Genomic DNA, 23029 nt, shown 5'->3' with positions numbered 1-23029 from the left:
ATTTTTTTATACGTTTTTATTGTACATATTTTACAAAATTACACATCTCGGTGAGATCTACGTCAAAATATTTCTCGACTACTTATGCTGCTCGACCATTTCGTGTTTAACAGTTAATGATTTCAGCTGGACGCGTCGGGCAATTGTCGGCGCGATTATCCCATGCATTACGCTGCTCTTCATCGTGGAATTTCTCGTGATTAATGCGTATGTAATTGACTACAGATATCGCCAGGTATAACCTTCCACATTTCTTTTCTATACTTTTAAAAACGTAGACTTAACGTAGACAGGAACATTATTTCCGAAGCACGCTGCTCGATCTCCTCGTTGATGAAGTATATTAGTTCAATTCTATTGTTCGCAAGAACACACGGTGTCTCGTATACAAAATATTTCCCCTCCCCTTTCGCCGGCTTGTGTGCAATAATTATTGTCTGCGCGTTCGTCATTCTAATTTACGAAACAAACGCTGTTTCGGACTACGGATAAAGTTTAATAAACTATTACTTTGTCTTTGTTTTACGTCGAGATGAGAGCGATCGAGTGGTAGCATTCGCGTTCTCTTCCATGATATTTCGTTTGCCCTTAAAAATTTTTCGCAAGCAGCGCGAGAGTAAAGTGGTTTAAAATATCGTCTTCTTTTATCATTTTTATTTGCAAAAGGTCTGCCTTGTACAGAGGGGGAATCATATAAATTCCGCTTTTACACATACAAAATACTTCGAACGTCCGTTCTCCAGATTGTATATTTATTGTCTGCGTATTCAAAGCACGTCTTCTCATGTGTGATACGATCATCGAGAGAACTAACAAACGTGTAAAAAAAAAACATGTATATGCTGCTTCTTATATAAAATAAAACGAATAACGATCCCTATATATGATGCTACGAGCGATAAGCGTGTTCAAGGTACCTACGCGAATTTTCCGCGAGCGTATTTTTCCCTTTTCCGATTTCCTTTTACATTTCTATCGTAGTCAACTCCGACGAAAAACTCATAAAGCGACACTAAATGTGAGATGAACATGATTCTCGACAGTTAAAACCTCAAGTGAATTCACGCACTGTTAAATCACGCGACCGCAACGCACCGTGCCGTGATCCCAATTCTCTTTTTTTTTCTTCCTCTTTTTTTTTTTACTCGCGTAAGTCGCACCGTGCACCGACTCAATCGGATCGACTCGAACGCAGAAGACACACGGTGCCGAGGAAGCGGGCACCGTTCCGTCGTCGGAATCGGAGTACCGTGCCGTGTCTCGGCGATTCCACAGGCACAACATATCGTAAAAGCGATAATACTGAACGTGGGCCGAAAGGCGATGTCGACTTGGACGTGAATCCCTCCTCACCTTCCTATCGCGGGGACTAAATATTAGTCCCGAATTTGCGCGCCTATAATATACGTTAGCGTACGTAAAACACGTACGTGATACACGGCAATATGTACACGGAAATGTGACGGCGCCTTTTCGTTTCTCTTCTTCCCCTTTCCTCTTCAGAATATCCTAATTTACAATTACAGCGTATTATCCGCATGAACTGCGACAGGCGCACCGAGCGAAATCAATATCGATTGAAGTATCGCTCGAAAACCTCTTTGAACACAAAAGCGTGTTGTACTCGCGTCAGGGCGAACGAAGTGAGTCGCTCACTCCTGGTGAAAAAATTCTTACGTAATATGTTATATATTTTTTTTAAACTTTTATGTATTTTGAATTTGCGAATTTTATTTTTACATTCTAATTTGAATCTCAATTTTATAAATTTTTGTTACGAACAAAGAATTCTGAAGAAATATTTTAAACTTCTTCGGATTTCTAACCTTTCATTGGAAATTATCAAACAAATCAGAAAATACTTGAAAAATTTATTTATAAAATATTTTATAAGAAATATATAGATTTTTTCTTCGACACTTCTGAAAAATGTTTTCCATTCGTATAAAAAATCCAAGATTTTCTTAAAATTATACAGAAATTCTGAAATATTACATGAAGAATTGTACGAATTCTAAGAAAATTTCCACCAGGACATTACCTCGTAAATGCAATGCGATTTCCTAATGTCGCCCATCACTATCTCCCCTCGAAACGATGCTCTTTGTGCGCAGTTTTGCTAAGGCTTATCCTTTTGCGTGGACTTTCCAATTGGCTAATAATACAGTCGGTCGAATAAAAAAATCGTAAACTAATTTTCTTAACAACTGCGCAACTCGTCTCTATGTCAGCCTTAGACTAAGCTTCGATCATCGCACGTTTGTGTACTCCAATTTTTCTCTATAAATTATTCAGAATCCGTTCGAATCTTTGAGAAATCCGGCTCTTGTAATTCACAATGATTTACGTCATCAGCCCGAATTTTTAGCTCGACAATACGTTCTGCTTTTCGTGGGCGATTATTCTCCAGAACCGAAATATGTTTCGCATGGATATAATTCAGAAGATTAAAAAGTCGCGGGGTTATTTGCATAAGGAAGACCGAGTTCCGATTAAACGCACCGCAAGAGCTAAGAGTACGGACTTGATGTGGCGATTGTTCCGAGTAAATCTCCGAGAGCTTCCGTCCAAAGCCTCTCGAAGCTTCAAAAATAGGTCGTGTGGCAGCTTCTAAATACCTATCTAAATTTTGTCGTATACGAAGGCAACTATTCGAAGACACATACGCGTTGGTATTACGACTACACGTGTTTCCATTTTACGCGCGCTCCGTGGAAGAATCAGGAATTTCTCGCCGAGCCCGTGAATGAGAGCGAACTACGGACCTACGGAATCCTAATAATTAAATTGTCACCGCAATTCCCGCGATTGTAATTTAACAGGCAACTTCGTAAGTTATTCCTGGAAAAAAAAACCACGACGCATCTCCGTTCTTCAATCCTTTTTTTACTCGTAATACTGAGGAATGTATATTCTCCAGAATCTTGAGGTCCTTAAGTTCCGAGACTAGCGAATCTTAGGCTTCGGGTTCGAGAGATATATTTCATCAGATACATGTGCATATTGTCGAGGAAACCCGCAAAATTATCGCCGTTGCTCGGTAAAGTAATCAATGAAATGTCCGTTTTTCGGTCGTTCCTCGGCCGAGGAAATTATAATAATTCTCGAACTTCAGGAGACTAGAATTCCGGAGATAGGGTGATTCGCAAAAAATCCTATGCTTCCATATGTCAAAATACAATTTCTATAGATAGTCGACGAATTAATTTGCCACGTGCTACCGATTTCGTATTACCTTCTGATACATTAGTAGCTAATTAAAACCTGAGTACGCGCCCGCTCGGCTAGACAAGGTACTAACGATCGGCCACTTGGGTTTTGCGTTTGTAAAAAATTAATGAATTATTTAAGTATCGAGATGCTCGCATCGGGGAGATAACGGAGATAATTCGACCGGTTTTTCACCAAATGCGAACGACAGCTCTCTCGATACCAGGCCTTTTAATTAACCTCCTGAACGAACTGCGGGGTATAAGTGATGAATTATTAATATACCGTTGCGACCGTCCGTCCGTGAGACCCGTCGGCGGACTGGCAGATCGACGATTGGATTTGATGGAATATACTTTCAGACGACCACAGCCTCGTAAAGGAATGCCCTTTCGGTCCGACAGTTCTAACTTGTGCGTCCTGCCCGCCGGAGAACGCTATAATTTGCGACTTCCTGTAAAAAAAAAGAAAAATTGCAATGTCTTATTCGAGCACGCGATGAACCGATATTTCATGCATTATAACGGCGGAAGTTCGAAGGAACGCTAACTGGTGGTGTAATTATGGCGCGTGCAAACGATGGAACTGCCGTTAGTGCTCGTAATCAGAAACGAATCTTACTACGGTCAGGGCGCGTCGAATTCTTGATCTCCGACCAGGTACAGAAATTGGAAGGCAATCGCCAGCAGGCTGATCCCGAGCAGGTCACCCATCGCGGTCAGGTACGGGATCGCCGAGTTGTCGGGATCGATCTTTCGCTTCCACATCCAGTGGATCATTATGTAGGCGATGTAGAGGAGCGCAGCGACCTGCAGCATCGCCGCGCAGAGGTAAACGAAGACGAAGAGCGGCGTCATCGACGTGTTGCCGTCCTTCATGTAGTTGATCAGGTAAATGAAGATGATGTGGCCCGGTATCACCATCGTCATCAGGACTCTCGTGGTTCTGGCGTGCATACCTGTGAAGAGAATGGAAAATTCAGTAAGCAAGAAGCATCTTGATTTATCTTGATTTATCTTGATTCATCGGGGGATGCGCAAGAGGATACCTTTCCCGAAAAAATTAGCAATTGGAGTGATGAAGATGACTGGGTGCGTATGGCCCGGTGGGATTAGTAGCGTGCCGAGCTCGGCTTGTTTGTGAAGCGCCGTTGATATCCTGCTGGCCTGGACGGCCACCAGGTTCCCGCCGACGCCGTTGATGACCGGCTGGAACACCGTCAGGTTCTCGAAGCGCGACACCATGAACTCCAGTATAAGGCCGCCACAGCTGTGAACAAAATTCGAATTTGTTACTTCCAATCGTGACCGAAATGCAACAAAGATCTAATAATAGGCCTTTGATTGACAAAATTCTGTTACTGCCAGGCTTTGGGTCCGAAGAAACGCTCTCTTTTTACCTGCTGATCAACATGGCCACCATGACTGGCGTCCAGCCGAAGTAGAGCACATCGTTGGTGTACTTGTTCTTCTTGGCGATCCATACCCAGAGCGGCGTCACGAGGACGTAACAGGCTATGACGAGAGGCGCCACCCAGTCCTGCTTGTCTATGGATTCGTAGAGTATGGTGGCGATCCACGAGAGGAGTGCCAGCGACGTGATGTCGCCGAGGCTGGCGGCTATCGGCGTGGCCACGTTGTCCGGATTGATGTGGCAATGGCGGGAGAAAACGATGACGCCCGCGGTAATAAGGCCCAGGACGAAGGACGCGAGGGATGCGGTGACCAGACTGCTGGCGCACAATAGGTAGGCATGGTCCAGGGAGACTGTGCCGTTACGGAAGGCACCCATCACGATTGCCACCACGGAACCCAGGAAGCCGACCACTATTGCTTGACACTGTGCACGATTAAGGGTGACTTTTAGCCCCGAGTAACGGATAAAAAGTTGACGGCTAAAGAGAAATTAGGTTCTTTCCCTTGTTCCTTCAATTTTTCTGATTTTACTAATTGTAGTTATTAAATGTAGCATACGGTAAAAGATATTTTGTTGAATCGGTGAAAAATATATAAAACTTTTTCAGCGAATTTTATTTGAATCACGCGTCAATAAATATTTCATTCGACGAATATCTTCAATTAAAATTGAAAGAGAATTAACAGTCAGCCACAAGTTGAAGATGAATTTCAGGTTTGTGGAATTTTGATGATTCTGAGAATTGTCAATAATTTACATTACTTAAGCATAATCTGTTTCTTAGTATTAATTTTTTGCACATAATTGGCAGAAGTCTTTTTTTAAAAATTCCATTTGAGTACATTAGTTCTGAAACACGTATTTTATATTTCGCCTTGAAAACTCTTTGGTACCGTTTGATTGCGGTTCTTCGCGTATTTGGAGAATTATTTTTAGCATTTACCGCCTGCTGATCCTATATACATATTTAGACAATCATTGATACTCGATACTTTAGATAGACTCGTTGGAGCGTGTGTGTATCCGTTTATCGCGCGGTGTGTGTCGCGTGAGGTAACCAACTTGTACTCGCCCGAAGGCCATTGTCTGTCATTGTTAAACACATAATAAAATAAAATTGTGGCGCCAACGATAAGACGGGCGGAGCTCGCCAAGCGATTCGAGAGCGGCCAGGAGAAACGCATCGCTCGCTTTCTCGGAATCGTGTCGCTGACTCGTTTCACAATTAACCGCTAACCACGGGTCAAATTGTCCGCGGCGTTTTCTCTGTCAATTTACGACATTTCCAGGATAACATCGGCAACGATGTCGATAGATGACGGGGATTTCGCGAGAGTCTCGCGACCTTATTGCCGGTGAAAATTGACGAGGCTGAACTTGAACCCAAAAGTAGAAAAGAACTATCCAATTTCAAGTGGATATGTATTATATTTGAGTTAGATGATAAGAAACGCTAGATGATAAGAAGGCCGGATGATTAATAGCGCAGAACTTTTCCGCGCGTTACGTCGCATAGTTGTTACTGAGCGAGACGCGCGGGACTCTCTTCCGAGGAGTCGAGAAGAGACCGGGTAGATCGAGAAGAGAGGCTCCAGGAGGAAAAATACGGCGGCGCCAAAGCGAGCCGATACGCGTCTCGCAATGTATTCGACGGAATTAAGTTAGGAGCCAGCCTGCTGTTTTATGACAAAACGGCAAATATCGGCGTTTAATTGTGGAGCATCTAGTTAGAACCAGTTTCGCCAAAGTAAACTCCCGCGGCTAAAAACGGTTTGCTTTGAGGCTCTTTATGCCTTTGCGCTAGAATGACGCGTCTGACGCGACGGCTGTCGACAACCCCCGTGCCATTTCGCACGACTGTGTACTTTGAAGTATGTTCGCGAAACAGCCGAGCCAGAACGAATTGCACTTGCGACCGGTCGACGCGGAAAAAGAGGACGCGAGTCGAGTCGTTTGGCGCCGGAAAAATTTGCTCTTTAGTCCCCCTCTCCCCCGTTCGAATGATTGTCACTCACTTGTATTAAGACGAGATTCCCGACGATCATGTGCCACTGCTCCTTCGGCATGTCCATGTGCCCGAGATTCGCTTGAGTAGAAAGACGCGACGCCAGAGTCATTTCTAGATTACCCTTCAGCCCCAGAAGCGCTGGTACCAGAATCATGAGCTCGTTGACTTTCTCGAAGACTACCCAGTGCTGTAAGAGAATGCCAAGGTTCACTCTCTTTGACCAAGTACACACAGAAAAATTTAATTCTCATGCTAGGAACAGAAGTTATTCATTGTTTAGTTTTTTTTTTCTTTTAAGTAATAATTATCTTCGCAAAAAATATCTCTCTTTGATGAATAGTCTTAAAATGTACTCATTATTTACTTGAAACAAGTAAGATTTATTTAAAATAAACTTTTGTGTACACACAAAAAAAATATGTGCTTGAATTAAGAATATTAAGTTAAAAATAAAAATTTGATTTATTTATTACTTTGACTTTTCTTCAATTCAATTTTATAATATTCTTCGAGGAAAGTATAAATTCTTTCTTTAAATATACGATAATGAGTTTTTCTAAAATTTGTAATAAATATATTTTAAGACTATTACTGAGAAAATATTCTTTATTGAAGATAATTGTTATTATAAGGAAAAATGTAAATTAAGTAATCACTTTTCTTGGCAGTAGAATATTTTTCTGTGTGTATAGAGAGTCAATACTATCAAGATCATATTAATTTCAAGTTAGATTTTGTACAATGTGAAATACTTGATCAACAAACAGAGAAAATTAACAGATCTAAAGATAAAATTTTGCAATTTTAATCTTAGCAAATTCTTAAGTAACTTTATATTTACAAACAATTGTGTGCTTTTATGTTTGAAAAATAATCGATATCATGGAGTCATAGAGAATTTAAAAAAAAAATCGACACCAAGCTCGTCGAGATCGATATATAACTTGGATATTCAATTAAATAACATGATCGCGTGTCGCAGAATAAATCGCGGCGAATGAATGCGCTTCTACATAAAATATTTTCAGAATTGTTCGTTCGCACGCGAGGGTTCGTCGCGATAAGACAGGGAATAAACTCCGTTCGTACTTGGACGAGGTCGAGGACTAGCCCGGCACCGACCATACCCAGGCCGGCGATGAGGAAGGGTATGAAGACCTGGATGGTGATCGCCAAGTACGACTCGAGCGGCTCGTCCTCCTCGGTCACGCCGTAGATCTTGCTCTCGGCGACGACGTCCGGCAGCCGGCCGCCGTCGACGCCCTCGTCGAAGATGGTCACCTCGAGGCAATCCTCGGTGGTGGCATTCATCGCCGCCGTCGCCTGTCCGTTGGTGGTCGTCATCGTGCCGCTGGTGTTGGTGGTGATGGCGGTCGCGGTGTCCTTCGACTCGGAGGTCGTCCGCGAGCGGCCGTCGGTCGGGGTCATCCTGTGGGAGTTCTGCTTCTCCGGAAGCAGCGGCTCCTTACATTGCTCACTGCCGACAGAAAGGAGATCTCCGCTGGTTAAATCTCTTTTTTTTTTTTTCGTTTCAGCGCTGACGCCGGAGAGTCTAATTAGCTCCTCGGTCGACAATGGACGATAAGCTCGAATTGTTACGGTTTATCAGTAGACATTGTATACTTTGCCAAACGTTACATTTGCCGTTTAGTGACAAAAGGAAACATTGTAGTACAGTCGTCCTTTTTACTTCACAGACTGCAGAATAAGATTCAATTAATGTTGATAATTTATTTATAAAAAAAAACAACATAAAGTTTAGAGTAGCACTTGATAAAGTTTTTCTACGACTTACACATCATTTAGCGATATTTTGTTACGTCGTAAAAAGATAGTTAATCGCAGAAAATAACGCACGATCAATCACTTCTCTTTAAATTATAAAATAAAAAAAAAAGACTTTTGTGAGACGAATCGATGCCGGATGAATGACGAATGCATGCACGCGTGGGTGCGATCGATCATTGTAAATCGCGCACACGTGCATAAATCCATGATTAATTCCGTCACACGCATGATTCTCTTTCAATTCGCGGTCCCACCATCGAGCACTGGCGCTCGCAACGCCGATTCGAGTTTTTTCCCACTTGACATTTTGGCCACGTCACTTTTTCTAGAGAGACCGAAAAAAAACCTTTGTTTTTTCCCCCCTCGATATTTTTCTTTCAACGTACTTTTCGAACTTGACGCCGGTATTGGCGGTCTGAAGCGGCTGCGGCTTGTCGGGCGGCACTCGTACCGGATGTTGATGCACCTGGCCCTCTATCATCTTCCTACTGAAGGCTGCGTGATACTCGCTGTCGCGAATATATCGCCATTCTCCTTTGAGAATGATAAGACTCGCGTCGCCGACAACGACGACGACGGTTGTATTTCAGGATACAAATAACGTAAATTACGTAATTTATGCCGCGGCGAGAGCGACTATCTTTCTCTTCCCTCTCTTCCTCCCGCTCCTGCTTTCTTTTTCTTGCTGATTAGATTCAGGAACTGCTGTTAATCGCGACGAAAATCAAAATGTGAATCATCCAGCGACGTGCCAGTCGACGAAAGGTGAGCAGCCTGCCTGCCTCTTCGTGCCTGATGACCACTGCCAAACAATCGTCATGTTAATCTAATTGCGAGATTAGTGGAGCACGTGTAGTACGAAGTAGTCGGAAAGTCTCTTAGAGTCGTTATTAGAAGGTTGTAAGAAGATTAAGAAACCCGCTCGATTATGTAAGCGCATTAAATTCGCGATAACTTTCAAATTTGAGGAAAATTACACCTTCGAAGCGAAATTGCCTCGTCGAATTCGTTTGCGCGATAATTTTAACCCGCGTGTGTTCCTTGCCTGCACACAACTCATCTACGTCACTCTGAAGATTCACGCCTCGGAGCGTTGTTTCTGATCAGTGTAAATTGCTTGAAAATATCGCGATATTGATTCCATTCCCAAGCGATTGAACTAATCTTCCAATTTTCGCACCTGCGAAACGATATCGTCATACGTGCGGAGCCGCTCCGACTACGTAGTTCCGTGATTTTGCATCGCGTTTTTATGAATCTTTATCGCGTGTGTCATGCAAATATTATCATGAATAGACGCGCCTCATATACATTACGTGTGCCTCTAATTAACATCTAACACGCTCAATTTTCCATCGCTTGAGTTCCGTCTCGAAAGGAATCGCGATAATCTTTGGCGGTAATTTGTATCCTACGTAACGCACGTCTATGCTCTATTATGCAATTAAAATAATTTATGCGGATGATGACACATAAAATGGAAAAACATAATATGTTATTTGCGGCGCCAGGATCCATTTATTATAATTTTTCTCTTGTCTCAATCGAATCTGTCGATCGAATCTGGACTTTATACCTTTGAGAACGTCACGATTTTGGGTCCGATTATCTGCATTTAAAATCTACGCAAATTTACGCTTTGATATCGATAAATGAGTATAATGAATGATAACGATATTTAATCGTGCGGCGACCTTACGCGTGAAATTAAAAAGTTGCAAGAGCGTGACAGCCAATGTCACGTTGCGACTTGAAAAAAAAGGAAGAAATCCCATATGTTAGTATTACGAATGAATAAACAAGCAGATGGAAATTTTATGTATTCCGAAATTGAATATTTATTAGGTCGATTGATAAATTAGAGCTCCGCTATAAGTAATTATCGAATTACTTCTTCCAAGAAATCGGTATCACTCGCGATATTTAATTATTTTACTGTAAGTAAAGAATAATAGAGAATATACAACAATTATAAAACAAAAATCAATTGTAACATTTTTGAATATAAATGTTCAATTTTGTCAATTGAAACTTAAATATGAATCAGTAATTCTTTACACAAAGAGAAAAGTATTTGATGTTTGTGATTATAATTGCATGGTAAAATAATTGTTGAAATCTCCATTTTTTAATTACTACTGTTAATAATAATGAGCTTGTGTTAGTTTTACCAATTATGAATAAATTTTATGAATAAACTATGACAATTTTATATATTAATGTTGTCAAATATCAAGACATGCCAAAAATAAAACATACATCTCTATATAATAAACGTTACAATTATAATAGTGAATATAACTATTTTGTTAATATTTAGTTACTATTTATTTATTTAAAAATTATAATTTGTCTGGTAAAAACAACTATAAAACAATTATGAATATATACTTGGCACCGAAAATAATTACAAATCATTATAGTTAATTTATTTACATATTTTCCTTTTTCAATGTAGATTAGAAAATTATTTTAAAACAGCTGATTTCTCTTTGCTTAATTAGTGTCTTTTCATTAGTGTCTTCTATAATCTGAATATTAGGAACGTGCAGCTTCTTATGATCGAGTCCTATCGATGCCTTTCGATCGGCACAATATTTTATGCAGAGGTGTCACATTTGACTCGCCGTCCTCGTCAAGTGACGAAAGCAAAGTTTAATCGCGGCAATCGAGATACAACTAGGCCGTTAAGCTGATCGATAAAGATCAATGTCGCGGTGACCGCGCGATCGCATTTGATATTCATTGTCTGATCAGCTGTACCTTGCACGTCACGCATGTTCGACTGACCGACGAAAGCATCGCGCGAATCGCACGAGTTCTCTCTTTCTCTATCTTTCTCTCTCTCGTGACCTTAACCCACGAGCTCAATCAAGTCTCTCCTCCTCGTCGGAGAGCCTCGATGGAGCGCTCGATGGATGCCGACTGCACCTCGCGTCCTTCGTCCGTCGCGGAGGTTTCCTGAACCGGAACAGGTAGCGGCGGGAAAAACGCGTTCCCGCGGTCGGCGGGTCCGACCTTCGTCTGGCGTTCACCTCCGACCGGTTCTCTCCTTTTTTCTTTCTCGTTATTCTAGGGGGAGGGAGGGGGAAGACCTTCAAAAACTCGATGACGAAATTTATCAGCGGCCACCTGCGTGCACCAAGATAACGATATTGAACACGTGTCTCGTCGAGTTGGATCTAACGCACGAGGTGACGCCTTGAAGAGAACGAGCCGCAGACATCGCGGCAAGTCAAAAGACTTTGATAACGATTAATTTCTCTAATACTTGGCGAAAATTAACCGAAATTCTTTTCTTTCTAAAGTAATTTTCTTAAGTAGATCTTTTTAACGGAATTAAACTGTTTAATTATTCAGCGCTTTAATCCTCAATCGCGAAGAGGACGTTACTTGTACATACTTCGCGTCAGCTGTTACGATCCGGTCATGACTTAAAACTCTTAGCTACACGAAAATCTGCCCGAGCCGATCGAGCACTAGTTTCCGGAAACCCTTCCGCCGACCGAAATGTGATTCGCGGGCCTAGTGTCCGAAAGAAATCGCGCTCTTTCGCGCCGGGGGTTGAGTCGGATCAAATTCCGGCTTCCTTCGCTCGCGTACCTGGATCCTCCAGGCGTGGTCCCCCAGACAAACGGATCCCCGGCGTTTCCACGTGGCCCACCTGCCACCGCCCAGGTTCGCTGATCGCCGGCTTCGCCGATGGGATATTCGGTACTTCGGCGCGAGATCAGCCCATGTCCAGCAGCATCTGACGGTGGTCACCCGGTGGCCTGGTGCGAGGCCGTTTCACGCAGCGGTTACATCGCGACTGATCGCGATCGCGCATCATGCCTCGCATGCATGCAGCACGCCTCCTTAAAACTAGTTTGGGGACACACGAGCCTCCCGTGTCTGTGTCTGTGTATCGGCGCGCCGGAGGGAGCACGCGCAGGTTTATCGATCCACACACCGTTACCTTTCCCCCCCCCCCCTCCCCCTCTTCTCCCCCGGATGTCGGACTGTCCGCAAAGCAAACTCCTCTCGAGGCTTCTCCGTACCCGTCACTCCGGTACCTGTACGCCAACGGCGAACCACCCCACTGGAGCTCCACGCTGCGAGGGTCGTCTTTCGCGTTCCGACGCGCGTGACGTCACTCGGGCCCATTGTCATCGGACGATTGCGTTATCGTTTAAACCGTGCTCTACCCGTGTCCTATCCCCTCCCGCTGTGATTTATCGTCTCGCCCCCGCGTATTGGGTTCTCCGCTGACACCCTCCGACATTTTCCAGAAATCGCGACGAGCCACCCTCGTGCGTTTGAGATCCCGATGACGTCAGTTCTCGGAATCCTCCCCCGGGTGTCGCGAACGATTGCGTCATCGTTGCAAGTGTTGCACGCGTGTCACCCTACAACTTTATTCGCCGGATCGGATAGAACGAGATTTGCACGGTGCACTTTATTTATTTGACTGCCCGCGGATATATCCGTGGAAAATAATTTGTAATACCGGTTCGATATATTTCCTTGCGTGTAAGGCCGGACACGTGGCGATTACACAAACACCGGTTACGTCATCAATCAACAGCTGATGTATACGGAAGCTTCTGGTTCATTCATGAATTTACGGCGCATTTACGCGCGTGTTGCACAACCATCTCCGTCTCGCGCACAATTTTCGCGGCTCGCTTTTATGCGCTGTAATTCGATGATAGCAGCGATAATTTACCTCGGCAACAATATTCTGCCAATTTTCATTTTGTACGTTCGGAGCCCATTAGAGTTATGCATAATTATACCTGCCTGACTAACGATTGCACGTATCCTGCGAATTACGAAGCGGCACTGAAGCGGCGTCTATTACAGATTTCCTTAATCTAGTCCCCAATCAAATAATAGCTTGATTTTTTTTTAATTATTTCCTTTTACATCTATAATTTCTAATTTCCCTTATCGTGTTATAACTAGCTTCATATTATCTGAATACCGTTGCTAATCATAACCTTGCATTTATTGTAAATTAATGTAAATTTAATGGAATTGTTGCTCCGATTTCCTCAATTTCCAGTTTTGAAAAATGTTTTTGTATGTTTGAGTTTCCAACACAGCTGTTGGCAACATTAAAAATTCAACATGCGACGATGCATATGGAAACTTCGTTTAACATTATGAATGTCATCATATATCAAGACTTAGATATCGTGATATAAATTATCTGGAGATAATCTTTAGGTTACGAGCAATAGAGTTTGTAGTCAACCCTTGTATTATTTAATGAGTTTCACCAACGTTAGAAAAATAAATAATATCAATTTTTTTAAAATTTATCTGCAGAATAAAGATAACCCACAAATATATCTATATTAATATGTAATATTCTCTTTCACAATAAATGTGCACTTACAGTTTAAGCACAAAGTGATTATAAATTCGATCTATGTTCCATTTTTTACAATTTTTTGAAACATTTTTTAATGTGGAACCTATCTTAGCTTTTATATAGAATTTTACAATTACCATTTAATTGTTTGAGATTAAAAAATTTGTTTATTATTAAGCATATTATCACAAAGCAACTTATATTATAAGTTATAACAAAATCAGATTGAGTTCTATTAAATATTAATAAAAGCTCATTTTTTAAACCTAAACCTAGATTCGAAATTAACAAGTACAAAAATCCTTGTTTTAGAAACACAATTTTATTCTTTGATTTTTATTTTATTTGCTATGTCTATTCTTGTTTGATTTTTCATTTCTTTGATTTCATTTTATTCGCTATATCTATTCTTTGATTTTTCATACGCAATAGTCTCGAATTATGATTACATCAGTTAACTGGCTGGCCATGAATGTGATATGATGGGAAAAAAGGTATAATTATGCTGATCGATTGCACGATACCCATGCAAACGAGTCGGGAAATCGAAGCAGGTCACCTATTAAGTTAGATAATGATTATAAGATGATGCAATAAATTGAATAAAATTGCATTAAAAAAAATCTGTGCTGTTACTGGCTCAAACTGATTCATCTTTTTTTTTTTGATGAATATGACAACGCGCAGTTTTTTTTTTACGCAAAATTTATTGCATCATCTCGCGAGTTTCTGGTTTAATCTCGAGGATTAAAGTCCAATGTTATTTCTCCCACGGTGCCGTAAAGGCGCGCGGGAATTGCAATCTCTGTTGATTCAACGGGTCGCATATCGCTCAGCAGCAATCTTTATTTAAAGTAGAGCGGAAAAATTCCCTCATAACAGTCAGTCGGTCAATGACGCGCGAATAGGATTCACTGGCCCGTCTATGACCGTATCCTGTGTAGGAGCGAAGCACTCCGGCCGTTCGTGACACGGCAATTTGTATTCTGGTAACTTGAGGATTAGGTCACACTCGTGTGTGCATTACACGGTCCCGCTTTTCTAATGATTAAACTCCGCTGAAACGCGTGTATTTCCTGTCGTACGAGCAATTGACGTCGGAGATGCTCGGGTCTCGACATACGCGAATAAACGAGAACGGTCGCCGGAGCGCGGATGCCATTTAATCACCATCGAATTATCGGATTGCGAAGCGAAATCAATCATTCTTCAAGACAAAAAGGAAGAAAAATTATGAAGGAGAGACACATTAAAGCCACGCAGCGACGTGGTGAAGAGAGATTACTAAATACAATTGACGTTTCCAAGTAAAGCGCTAAAAGCCGAAGAAATTTGGATCAACATTTTGCATCTGTAAATCCCATTTAAAAACAAGTAAACCACGAAAATCTAAATTGTATGTGATCTACTTGTATGTTCAATGCTTCAATTAATAAAACCGAATTTTGCAAAGAGACTCAACGAAATGCCGATTATATCGTTTAAAATAGTAGCAGCCTTCTGCAATAAGAGCATTGGGTGTCAAGAGCTCGGTAATCGTGTCCCTAACGACACTTTTAACGACGCGCGACTGTTTACAATTCGCACTTCCATATAAATAACAGCCGGTTATAGTCCGGAGGGACGGGTCGACGTATTTACACGTCTAATTGCGCAGGCTCCAGCTAATGTGTCGGATATCAAATAGTGATAAGCTAAGCGCTGAACACCACTCACACGAGCTGGCGACCGGCGATCGTTCTGATCAACAAGGCTAGGATACCCATCGTTCGGGATCCGGCGATCGACACGATCGGCGCCGCGACGCTAACGATGCAATTTGTTCTTTGGGTGATCGTCTTACTCGGGCTCGATCGAATTTCCTCCTCGAGCGATCAGATCGCAGCGGGTGATTTGTAGTATCCTTTCCAGTATCAAATTACGAGGCAAGAGATTAACACTCATCTCACGAATATGAAGAAACCCATCCACTCGGTGGGACCGCGAATTTTCCTCACGAATTTCTCTAGCGATGCGTCAAAAGGCGTACGGCCAAGTCGACAGATCATACCGACGTCTCATCGAAACGACATTCGTACTGGACACTCGGTCTTACACGTGTTTCGTTCGTGGGCACGATGATTCGAAAACTCCGCGATAATGTGTGCCCGCCAGCTGACAAGCCGATAATGCGCCAAGGGCAACATCGTACGTACATGACGATAAGTTTACGATGCACCGAATCCGTTCGTTTATACGTTATCGAGTTAATTACACGCCCGTCGCATAACTTCGAGCGACGATAACAATTTCTGTTCGCTGCCTCGATCCTTGCGTCATGCTGACGCAAAGAACGCAAATTTTATAGGCACGCATTAAAGTCTTGGAAGGTTGTAATTAATTAAAATCAATATCCTATTTTCTTCGAGTTTCTTGAAACTTTAATTTTAATTTAGACATTTGTCGAATATGACAAGCAAGCGGGAGCTCGACAGTTCATTTGAATCAATTTGTAGCTGATCTAATTGTAAATCGGTCTCAGTAATATATTTTTATTCTATTTCGCTGATTTTCTTTTTGTCTTTAATTATTGGTTAACGCAAAAATTCTTCAAATATTTTTACGTTTTCCTGTCCTCCGCAATTTTGATTAAACTTTTTCAGGATAAATCGATTAAGGATGTTTCTATACTACAAAGCTAAAAGTTATTAAAATTTTTTAATTGTAGGTTTCTTAAGTTTATTTTTTTTTTCGAATCAACGCTAAAAAATTGTGATCGTAATTGGAACATGAGAATTTTGGCTTTGAAACTAACTGCAAAGAAAAAAAAATTAGCTTATTGGCTTATGCAGCAAAAATAATTCTATTTTACTACTAGCTTTAGATAAATAATTTTTAAACAAATGAGTGGATCCAAATAACCTTTTGCATAAATATTTATTAGAGTTTTATTAGTAAATTTGATTTAATTCGTAATGCTTCATCGTCAAATTTGCAAATAAGCACTGCAAAATATAATTTTATATGAAATTCACAAAAAAATAAAAAATTAAATAACTTTTAAACTAATGAGAAAATTATGTTCAAATTTTGTAGAAATATTCAAACGTGATAACAAAAAAATCTGTAAAACTTTAAGAATTTTGGAAACGCTTCAAAATATAACATATACATCCTTAATTATAATAAAACTTCTGAGGTGAGTGACTGCAGTTTTGAAACAATTAATTTAATGCACAGTCATGTTCCATAGGATCTGTTTTGGAAGATATAATATTTTCACGCTAGCCTGCAAGTTTCTTTGTAAGCGTAGGTCTTGGCATATATCCGGCCTAGAAGCGATATTATCTGCTCGCACACGCATACCTTTCGTGGTTCCTTTTAAAGCGCCGGTTACGTAAGATTCGCTCTTGACTCGACAAAGGTCGACATTGAAACTCACGAGTCTGAATGAATCGTGTGTAACTGGAACGCATTCAAATACGCGACGATTTTCCGCGGCAATTTCAATAAAACAGCGTATACCCACGTGTAATTTAGCCACGCGCGTGGATTCTACCGTTTAGATGGATATACGAGATTTCACACCGACACCTGATCTCACTTGTCAGATTTGCATATCGCTCGCTTCTCATTTGAAAGACCAGTGCGACAGGATCGCATATATGCAATTGTAATTTGTACATTCCGCTTTTTTTTTTTATTTATCTGAGTTCATTAATTTGACACGTGTCAGAATGTATCAAAGCGAGTGTATAATAATATATATTAAGCATATTGCTACACAAATTGCTCTTCTCATATAGAGGTGCATTTGCCAAACCTCTTTTTTAGTATCTATTACACATTGAGAGAGTAGTACTTGATATTTGTAACTATAATTAAATATTAAAATATTTATAGTCACTCATGAATCATTTATAAATTAAATTTAATAATTTTAATTTTCAATAAGTTATAGTCAGTGTAACACATTGTGTGTGTGTGTGTCTAGGACTTAATTATATTGTAGCAATAATATCTGTAAAAATAGAATCCACATTCAATTATATATTATTGTATATCAAATATCAAACTTTTTTTTCTTAGTGTGTTTTAAGAATTAATATTCAGTACTTGATATTTTTCTGCGGCTTAATTACACAACGTAAATAAACAATTTATAAATACATTGCGACATATATATTATGTGCACCGTCTGCACGGGTACATATTACGCGCAATAAAATCTCAATTAAAAAGAAGGAAGAGAGAGAGAGAGAGAGAGAGAGAAATAATCACAAAAGCTTGATTATATAAACGATAATATCGTAAAAAGAAATCTGCTACATATTTGAGCGTGTGCAATCTGAATAAGCGATGGCGATGAAATACCGGGTATATTGTTAGCGTAGTCTTCGTGGCAGGCATATATGACATAACTGACACACTAACTCACTCAGCTCATAGTTGTTTCCATGAAGTGCCGATGAATCGCGTATGCTTTTTCAATTAAGATTTGTCACGCGAGGAGCAGCAATTGCCTCGAGTGAGCAGCCCATCCTGATTAATTAGTCGCACGTTCAATTTCGTGACTCATCCTTCCTACCGAAATCATCACTTTGTATTCTGTCCCAATTAGCTACGTTTATCTTACCCCAAATTCTTTCATGGAGCACAATGAAATAACGCGTCGAGTGGCACGATAAATTATGGCCAACTGAAAGAGTAATTTAAAATTATGGAGCGATTTTTGAATCAGAATTTATCAGATTGAAAAGGTGACGCGTTAATAAATAATAATAAAATTACATCGCGTGTTATATATCGCAATTCGGTTACGCAGTAGAAAATCGTAATAAAGCGAGCCGTTTTTATCGGAAGGTGCGCTACTCGTGAAATTTTCGTGGAGTCTGCAATGTGCGAAAAGATGAATGTGCCTGGAGGAAGCGCGGGAATGGGAAGAGCTTGTTAAAATTTCACGCCTCTAACTTACTGGAGACCCCCGCGACTGCACGTCGGATCGGATTTCGGCGAATCCCCGAGACCGATACCGAATTCCCTTGTTGTACGCATATTCTTTTATTGTTCCCGACGTGCACCACCCACGTATCGTAAACACGTTGGCGGGCAACAATAAGAGCATCGTCGGGAGAGCATTACGCAAGCGCTACCTTACACTTGCCTCTTCAATTACGGACCCTTTATACCCACATAAACGGCTGCGGTGCTACAGTCGGGTACATAAATAATCGGGAGATCGGAGACTGAAACGAGGGAACCACCCGTGGCGGTCGCTTCGCCGAGCGTACGCCATTGTCGCGAGGTCTCCCATTGATATTTCGAAGGCAGGGCAATCCAGAAGAGAGGAATTCCAGCCCGACAGACGAGAAGATATACATTTCTCGACCACCGTCGCGCTTTCGCGTAAATCCCTCCATTAGCGATCGAAACACGTTAACAGACCCGTCGCTAATTGATCGCGCCGCCTCGCGCTCGTGTTCTCCAATTGCAGGCCGCCTCCTGGTGTGGTGCGATCCATGGGTATTACACGTCGTGATCGTCGTGTGCGACTAGTCCGATAAGACAGATTAAACAGATGCGCGGCCACCGGCGTCCGTTTGCACGGCACTCGCGGACGGTTTACACAATGCGTTATCGCGTGCAACGTGAGAGGAGGTCCTCCTCCGCGGCTGATGGACCACACGCGAGCGATTCGGTACTGCCGGTACTCCCGAGACGGTTGCGCGCGATATTTTTACACTTACGCTTGTCTCTCGGCCACGCTTCTCGTCGTCTCGTTTTACATCGCGCTAAGAAATTAAATTCTCACTTTTCTGCTATTTCGCTACTCACGACCATTCCGTATATATTTAAACGCAAAATGGAGAATGCATAGAAGATGATCGATACTGTTTCCCTTTTTAATCTTAAAAAAATTGTACAATTAATACAATTGTTTTATCATATTAAAAATAGCTAGTAAAGTACATGTTTTGTAAGCCGTGAGTCTTTTACTTAATTTAATTTCGGCCTACGCTTCATTTACCTAGTAGTAAAAAAAGTATAAATAATTGATACGATTGTTCTATCATATTTAAAAAAACTGTATAATACATGTTTATATCATTTTTTTAGATTGTCATGAGCTTTTTAATTATACCTTGCGCTTTATATTTATGCAGTAGTAGAAGTAAAAGATTTTTGCGACGTTGTTCTATGCTTCGTATTGATTTGATCTCATGTCCAGTACTAGCACTTAATTTTCTCTGCCACTAGAAAATGATGATTAGATCTTTTAACTCTAGAAAGATACATTAAGTATGACTCAAGTCAATTTTGATTGCTTATAACTTTTATAAAAATTGAAATATTGTAACAAATTGTTTCTCAATCGCAATACCTTAGGCATTGAGGAATAACAGTAAAATGTATATTTTTTAAATAAAGTTATAAAAAGAGTAATAAAAAAATAATAAAGAAGGAAACGGAAATTTTAAAAAGCCATTTTTTTTAAACTTTATTGAAAAAATGAAAGTAAAGGACTTCAAGTAATGGTTTAAAAACTAAAAACTTTGAATTTAAAAACGTATGTGTACACCTCAAAGTATTATCAAAAAATTTTTAATTTCACAAATTTATTATAAACCAATTTTTTTCTTTCTTCTTTGTATATAATTTCAGGATCAAAATTCAGGAAATTTTTTGTCATTGATTAAGAAAAAAAAGGAATAAACTTGAGAAGCCTGTAGTTTTAAAATTGATAATTTTTAGTTTTTTTATTGCAAAGCCAAAACAAACCTAAAGACGAAAATGTTATCAAACCTTTCAAAAACAAATGATATACTTATATAACATGTGCAGTACAAATTTCCGATCGTTATTATTTAAAAATTAATCGCTGATTAACGCTGTTCTTAACGTCAAAGAAAAAAAAATTCATTTCCAAAATTATAGAAATGCCACTCGTTGATTCCCAATGTGTCGTTAAAATCGTGTTATAGCATCTATTACATCCATCAATGTTGTAATATCTCTTTTTGCAGCTTTGAACCCTGCACACCCGAGCGTACGATTATTCGAGCATCTCAAAACTTGTAGCATTATTCTTTTTTCATTATCGCGCGCACGGGGGAGAGGAGGGGGCGGTCTTAAATCGACGAATGACTTGCCACTAAAAATCACAGGAAAGACGCTTACTCTGAAAATCTCCGGAAAAACCCCCTGACCGATCGGTTTTCACGTTTTCGCATCGCGAAACGCTTTTCCACCGACGAGGCCCGCAAACCGCTCTCCGGGCGACGCGAGCGCCTAAGCGCTTCCGTAACATATTCGCAGATTGATAAATTACTCCACGTGTTTAAGTTCGACCATGACGGGCAATAACTTAACATGCGCTCTGATACCTCGTCTCTCCCGGTGTATCTTATCCCACCGGCCGTCTCGCTCGCTCGCCGCGATTATATTATTTTCGTCGCCGGATGGCGAATCACACGCGAGACGCTCCGCGAGAGAGAATCCATCCATCCATCCATCCATCCATCCCTTCAACCTTCGCAGGTGCAGACCCTTCCTTCGTCGATATACTTACACGTTGGTCAGCTGGAGCGCCGGATGACGACGCGCTCGCTCGTCGTCTTGGCCGTGGAAGATGATCTCGCGGCGATGTCGCTCCGCATTCCGGCGATCTCGCACGTGAGACGATCACTCATTCGATCTCCGCCGACGAACGATGGTCCATGCGAGGAGAGAGATGGATCGCGCGCGCGAAATCTTTCACGTCGGGGCACAATTGTCTTACTCCTCGCGTAGTTGCACCCTTATTTTTTTTTACTCGTCTCCCAACGAGGCCGATTTCGGGCGGTCAATTTCGAGAGAACCGGACCGAGAATGCAATCGGAATGCAGATGCGTAAATTAACACATGGACCGTTCGGAATCAGTTATCAGCTAAATTAAGAAAAACTGCACTGAAAAAAAAAAATGTAATAAATTCAATAAGATATGTAGTTGCGGGCTGTCAACTACAGATATATTCAATACAACAATATATGCTATTGCAGTGTCAACATTGTACTTGCATTAATAGCAAATATATATTGCATTGAGTATTCTAGTTGGCAGCCCGCAATTACGTATGTTACTGGCTATATTACTTTTTTTTTCTGTCTAGACGACGAAAGTTCGTGGTGCCGCTCCGGCGTCTAAGCTTGCAATTATATTTTATAATAGCGACGTCTGTCTCTCGTTCTTCCTCACTCTCGTTGGAATCGTTATCACGTCGTCGTTATTTCACACGCGTTATCGGTCGTTTCCCGACCGCTATCGCTCGACGGAAACTTTTCGTGAAAACGACGTGCTCACGTTCGACGAAAAGTTACCAAAAAGTAAAAGGGGAAAGAATGGGGAGGAGGGGGGGGGGGAGGGGAAAAGAGGGAAATCAGAAGTGCCTCCCACGGGGCGGGAGGTGTGACTGAAACTGATACTTAATTTCAGAGAGTTCAGGAGAGAATAAGTAACCCCCCCGTCTAGCTGCTACAACAATTCAACGATTATAAAAGTAGCTCAGGGTCGAATTAAAAGGTACGTGTGTCCAGCCGCGCTTCTTCGTGACCCCTTTCTGAATTGAAAATAAAACGATCGTACGCAGGCCGTGTAAGAGGCCTCGCGCGAGGGAAGGGGGGAAGGGGGAAAGAAGATCGCGAAGGTTTGTAAGCTTTTGTGTTTCGCGATTTAACTTTTCTTAACTTCTAAGCTTTCTTAGCGAGAGAATCCTTCCTTCTTTAAAAATTACTTTTCACGAATTTTCGCTTGCAGTTCGCGATCACCGTCGAGAGCCGTCGTTTCTCGCGGTTCCTCGCGGCGAATCGAGAAACCGAATTCACTTGGGGGATTTAGCGTTCAGAATTTCGAGAGCCCCGACGAGGTCCCGCGACCTTCGGGTCGGAGTAATCGCTCTTTTCGCGGCCACTCGCTACCTCTTTAACGCGCCCGACGACGACGACGACGACGACGACGACGACGACGAGGAGGACGCGCACGGAGGCGGCGGATAAGATCAGATCGGAGAGATGAGCGCGCCGCGTAACATCGGGAACGGCGCGATAGTTGGCACTGACAGATCCAACTATTTCATTCACAGTCGTCGTCGCCGTCGTCGGGTTTGACCGCGCGAGTCGTCGCCGTCGACGGGCTTGACCGCGCGAATCGCCGTCGTCGTCGACGCGCGCGCGCGTGCATGTATGCGTGTGTATGTGTCACGCACTCCCCGTGCACGTGCACATAATGCGC

General features: G+C 41.6%; 1 protein-coding gene across 5 annotated transcripts; it reads right to left on the bottom strand.

Annotated features, from left to right (window-relative positions):
* Positions 1-22893, bottom strand: LOC105832287 (solute carrier family 41 member 1). Of its 5 annotated transcripts, XM_012673101.3 has the most exons (9): positions 21895-22893; positions 21331-21708; positions 8809-9224; positions 7724-8111; positions 6642-6821; positions 4610-5049; positions 4259-4479; positions 3832-4168; positions 1-3664 (listed from the first exon to the last, which is right to left on the bottom strand). In XM_012673101.3, exons 3-8 carry the CDS (start codon positions 8901-8903, stop codon positions 3837-3839), a joined length of 1656 nt encoding a protein of 551 aa, XP_012528555.2. In that variant the 5' UTR covers positions 8904-9224; positions 21331-21708; positions 21895-22893; the 3' UTR covers positions 1-3664; positions 3832-3836. The 5 variants fall into 5 exon arrangements, with proteins under 5 accessions (XP_012528555.2, XP_012528559.2, XP_012528554.2 ...); XM_012673105.3 differs by lacking the exon at positions 8809-9224 and having other exon boundaries at positions 21895-22892; XM_012673100.3 differs by lacking the exons at positions 21331-21708; positions 21895-22893 and adding an exon at positions 12026-12290.
* Positions 22894-23029: the final 136 nt, after the last annotated feature.

Source organism: Monomorium pharaonis, chromosome 8 (genome assembly GCF_013373865.1).
Source record: "Monomorium pharaonis isolate MP-MQ-018 chromosome 8, ASM1337386v2, whole genome shotgun sequence".
In the NCBI taxonomy this organism is placed as follows: Eukaryota; Metazoa; Arthropoda; class Insecta; order Hymenoptera; family Formicidae; genus Monomorium; species Monomorium pharaonis.
Note: the sequence above shows the minus strand (reverse complement) of the source record. Positions and strands in the feature narration are given on the sequence as shown.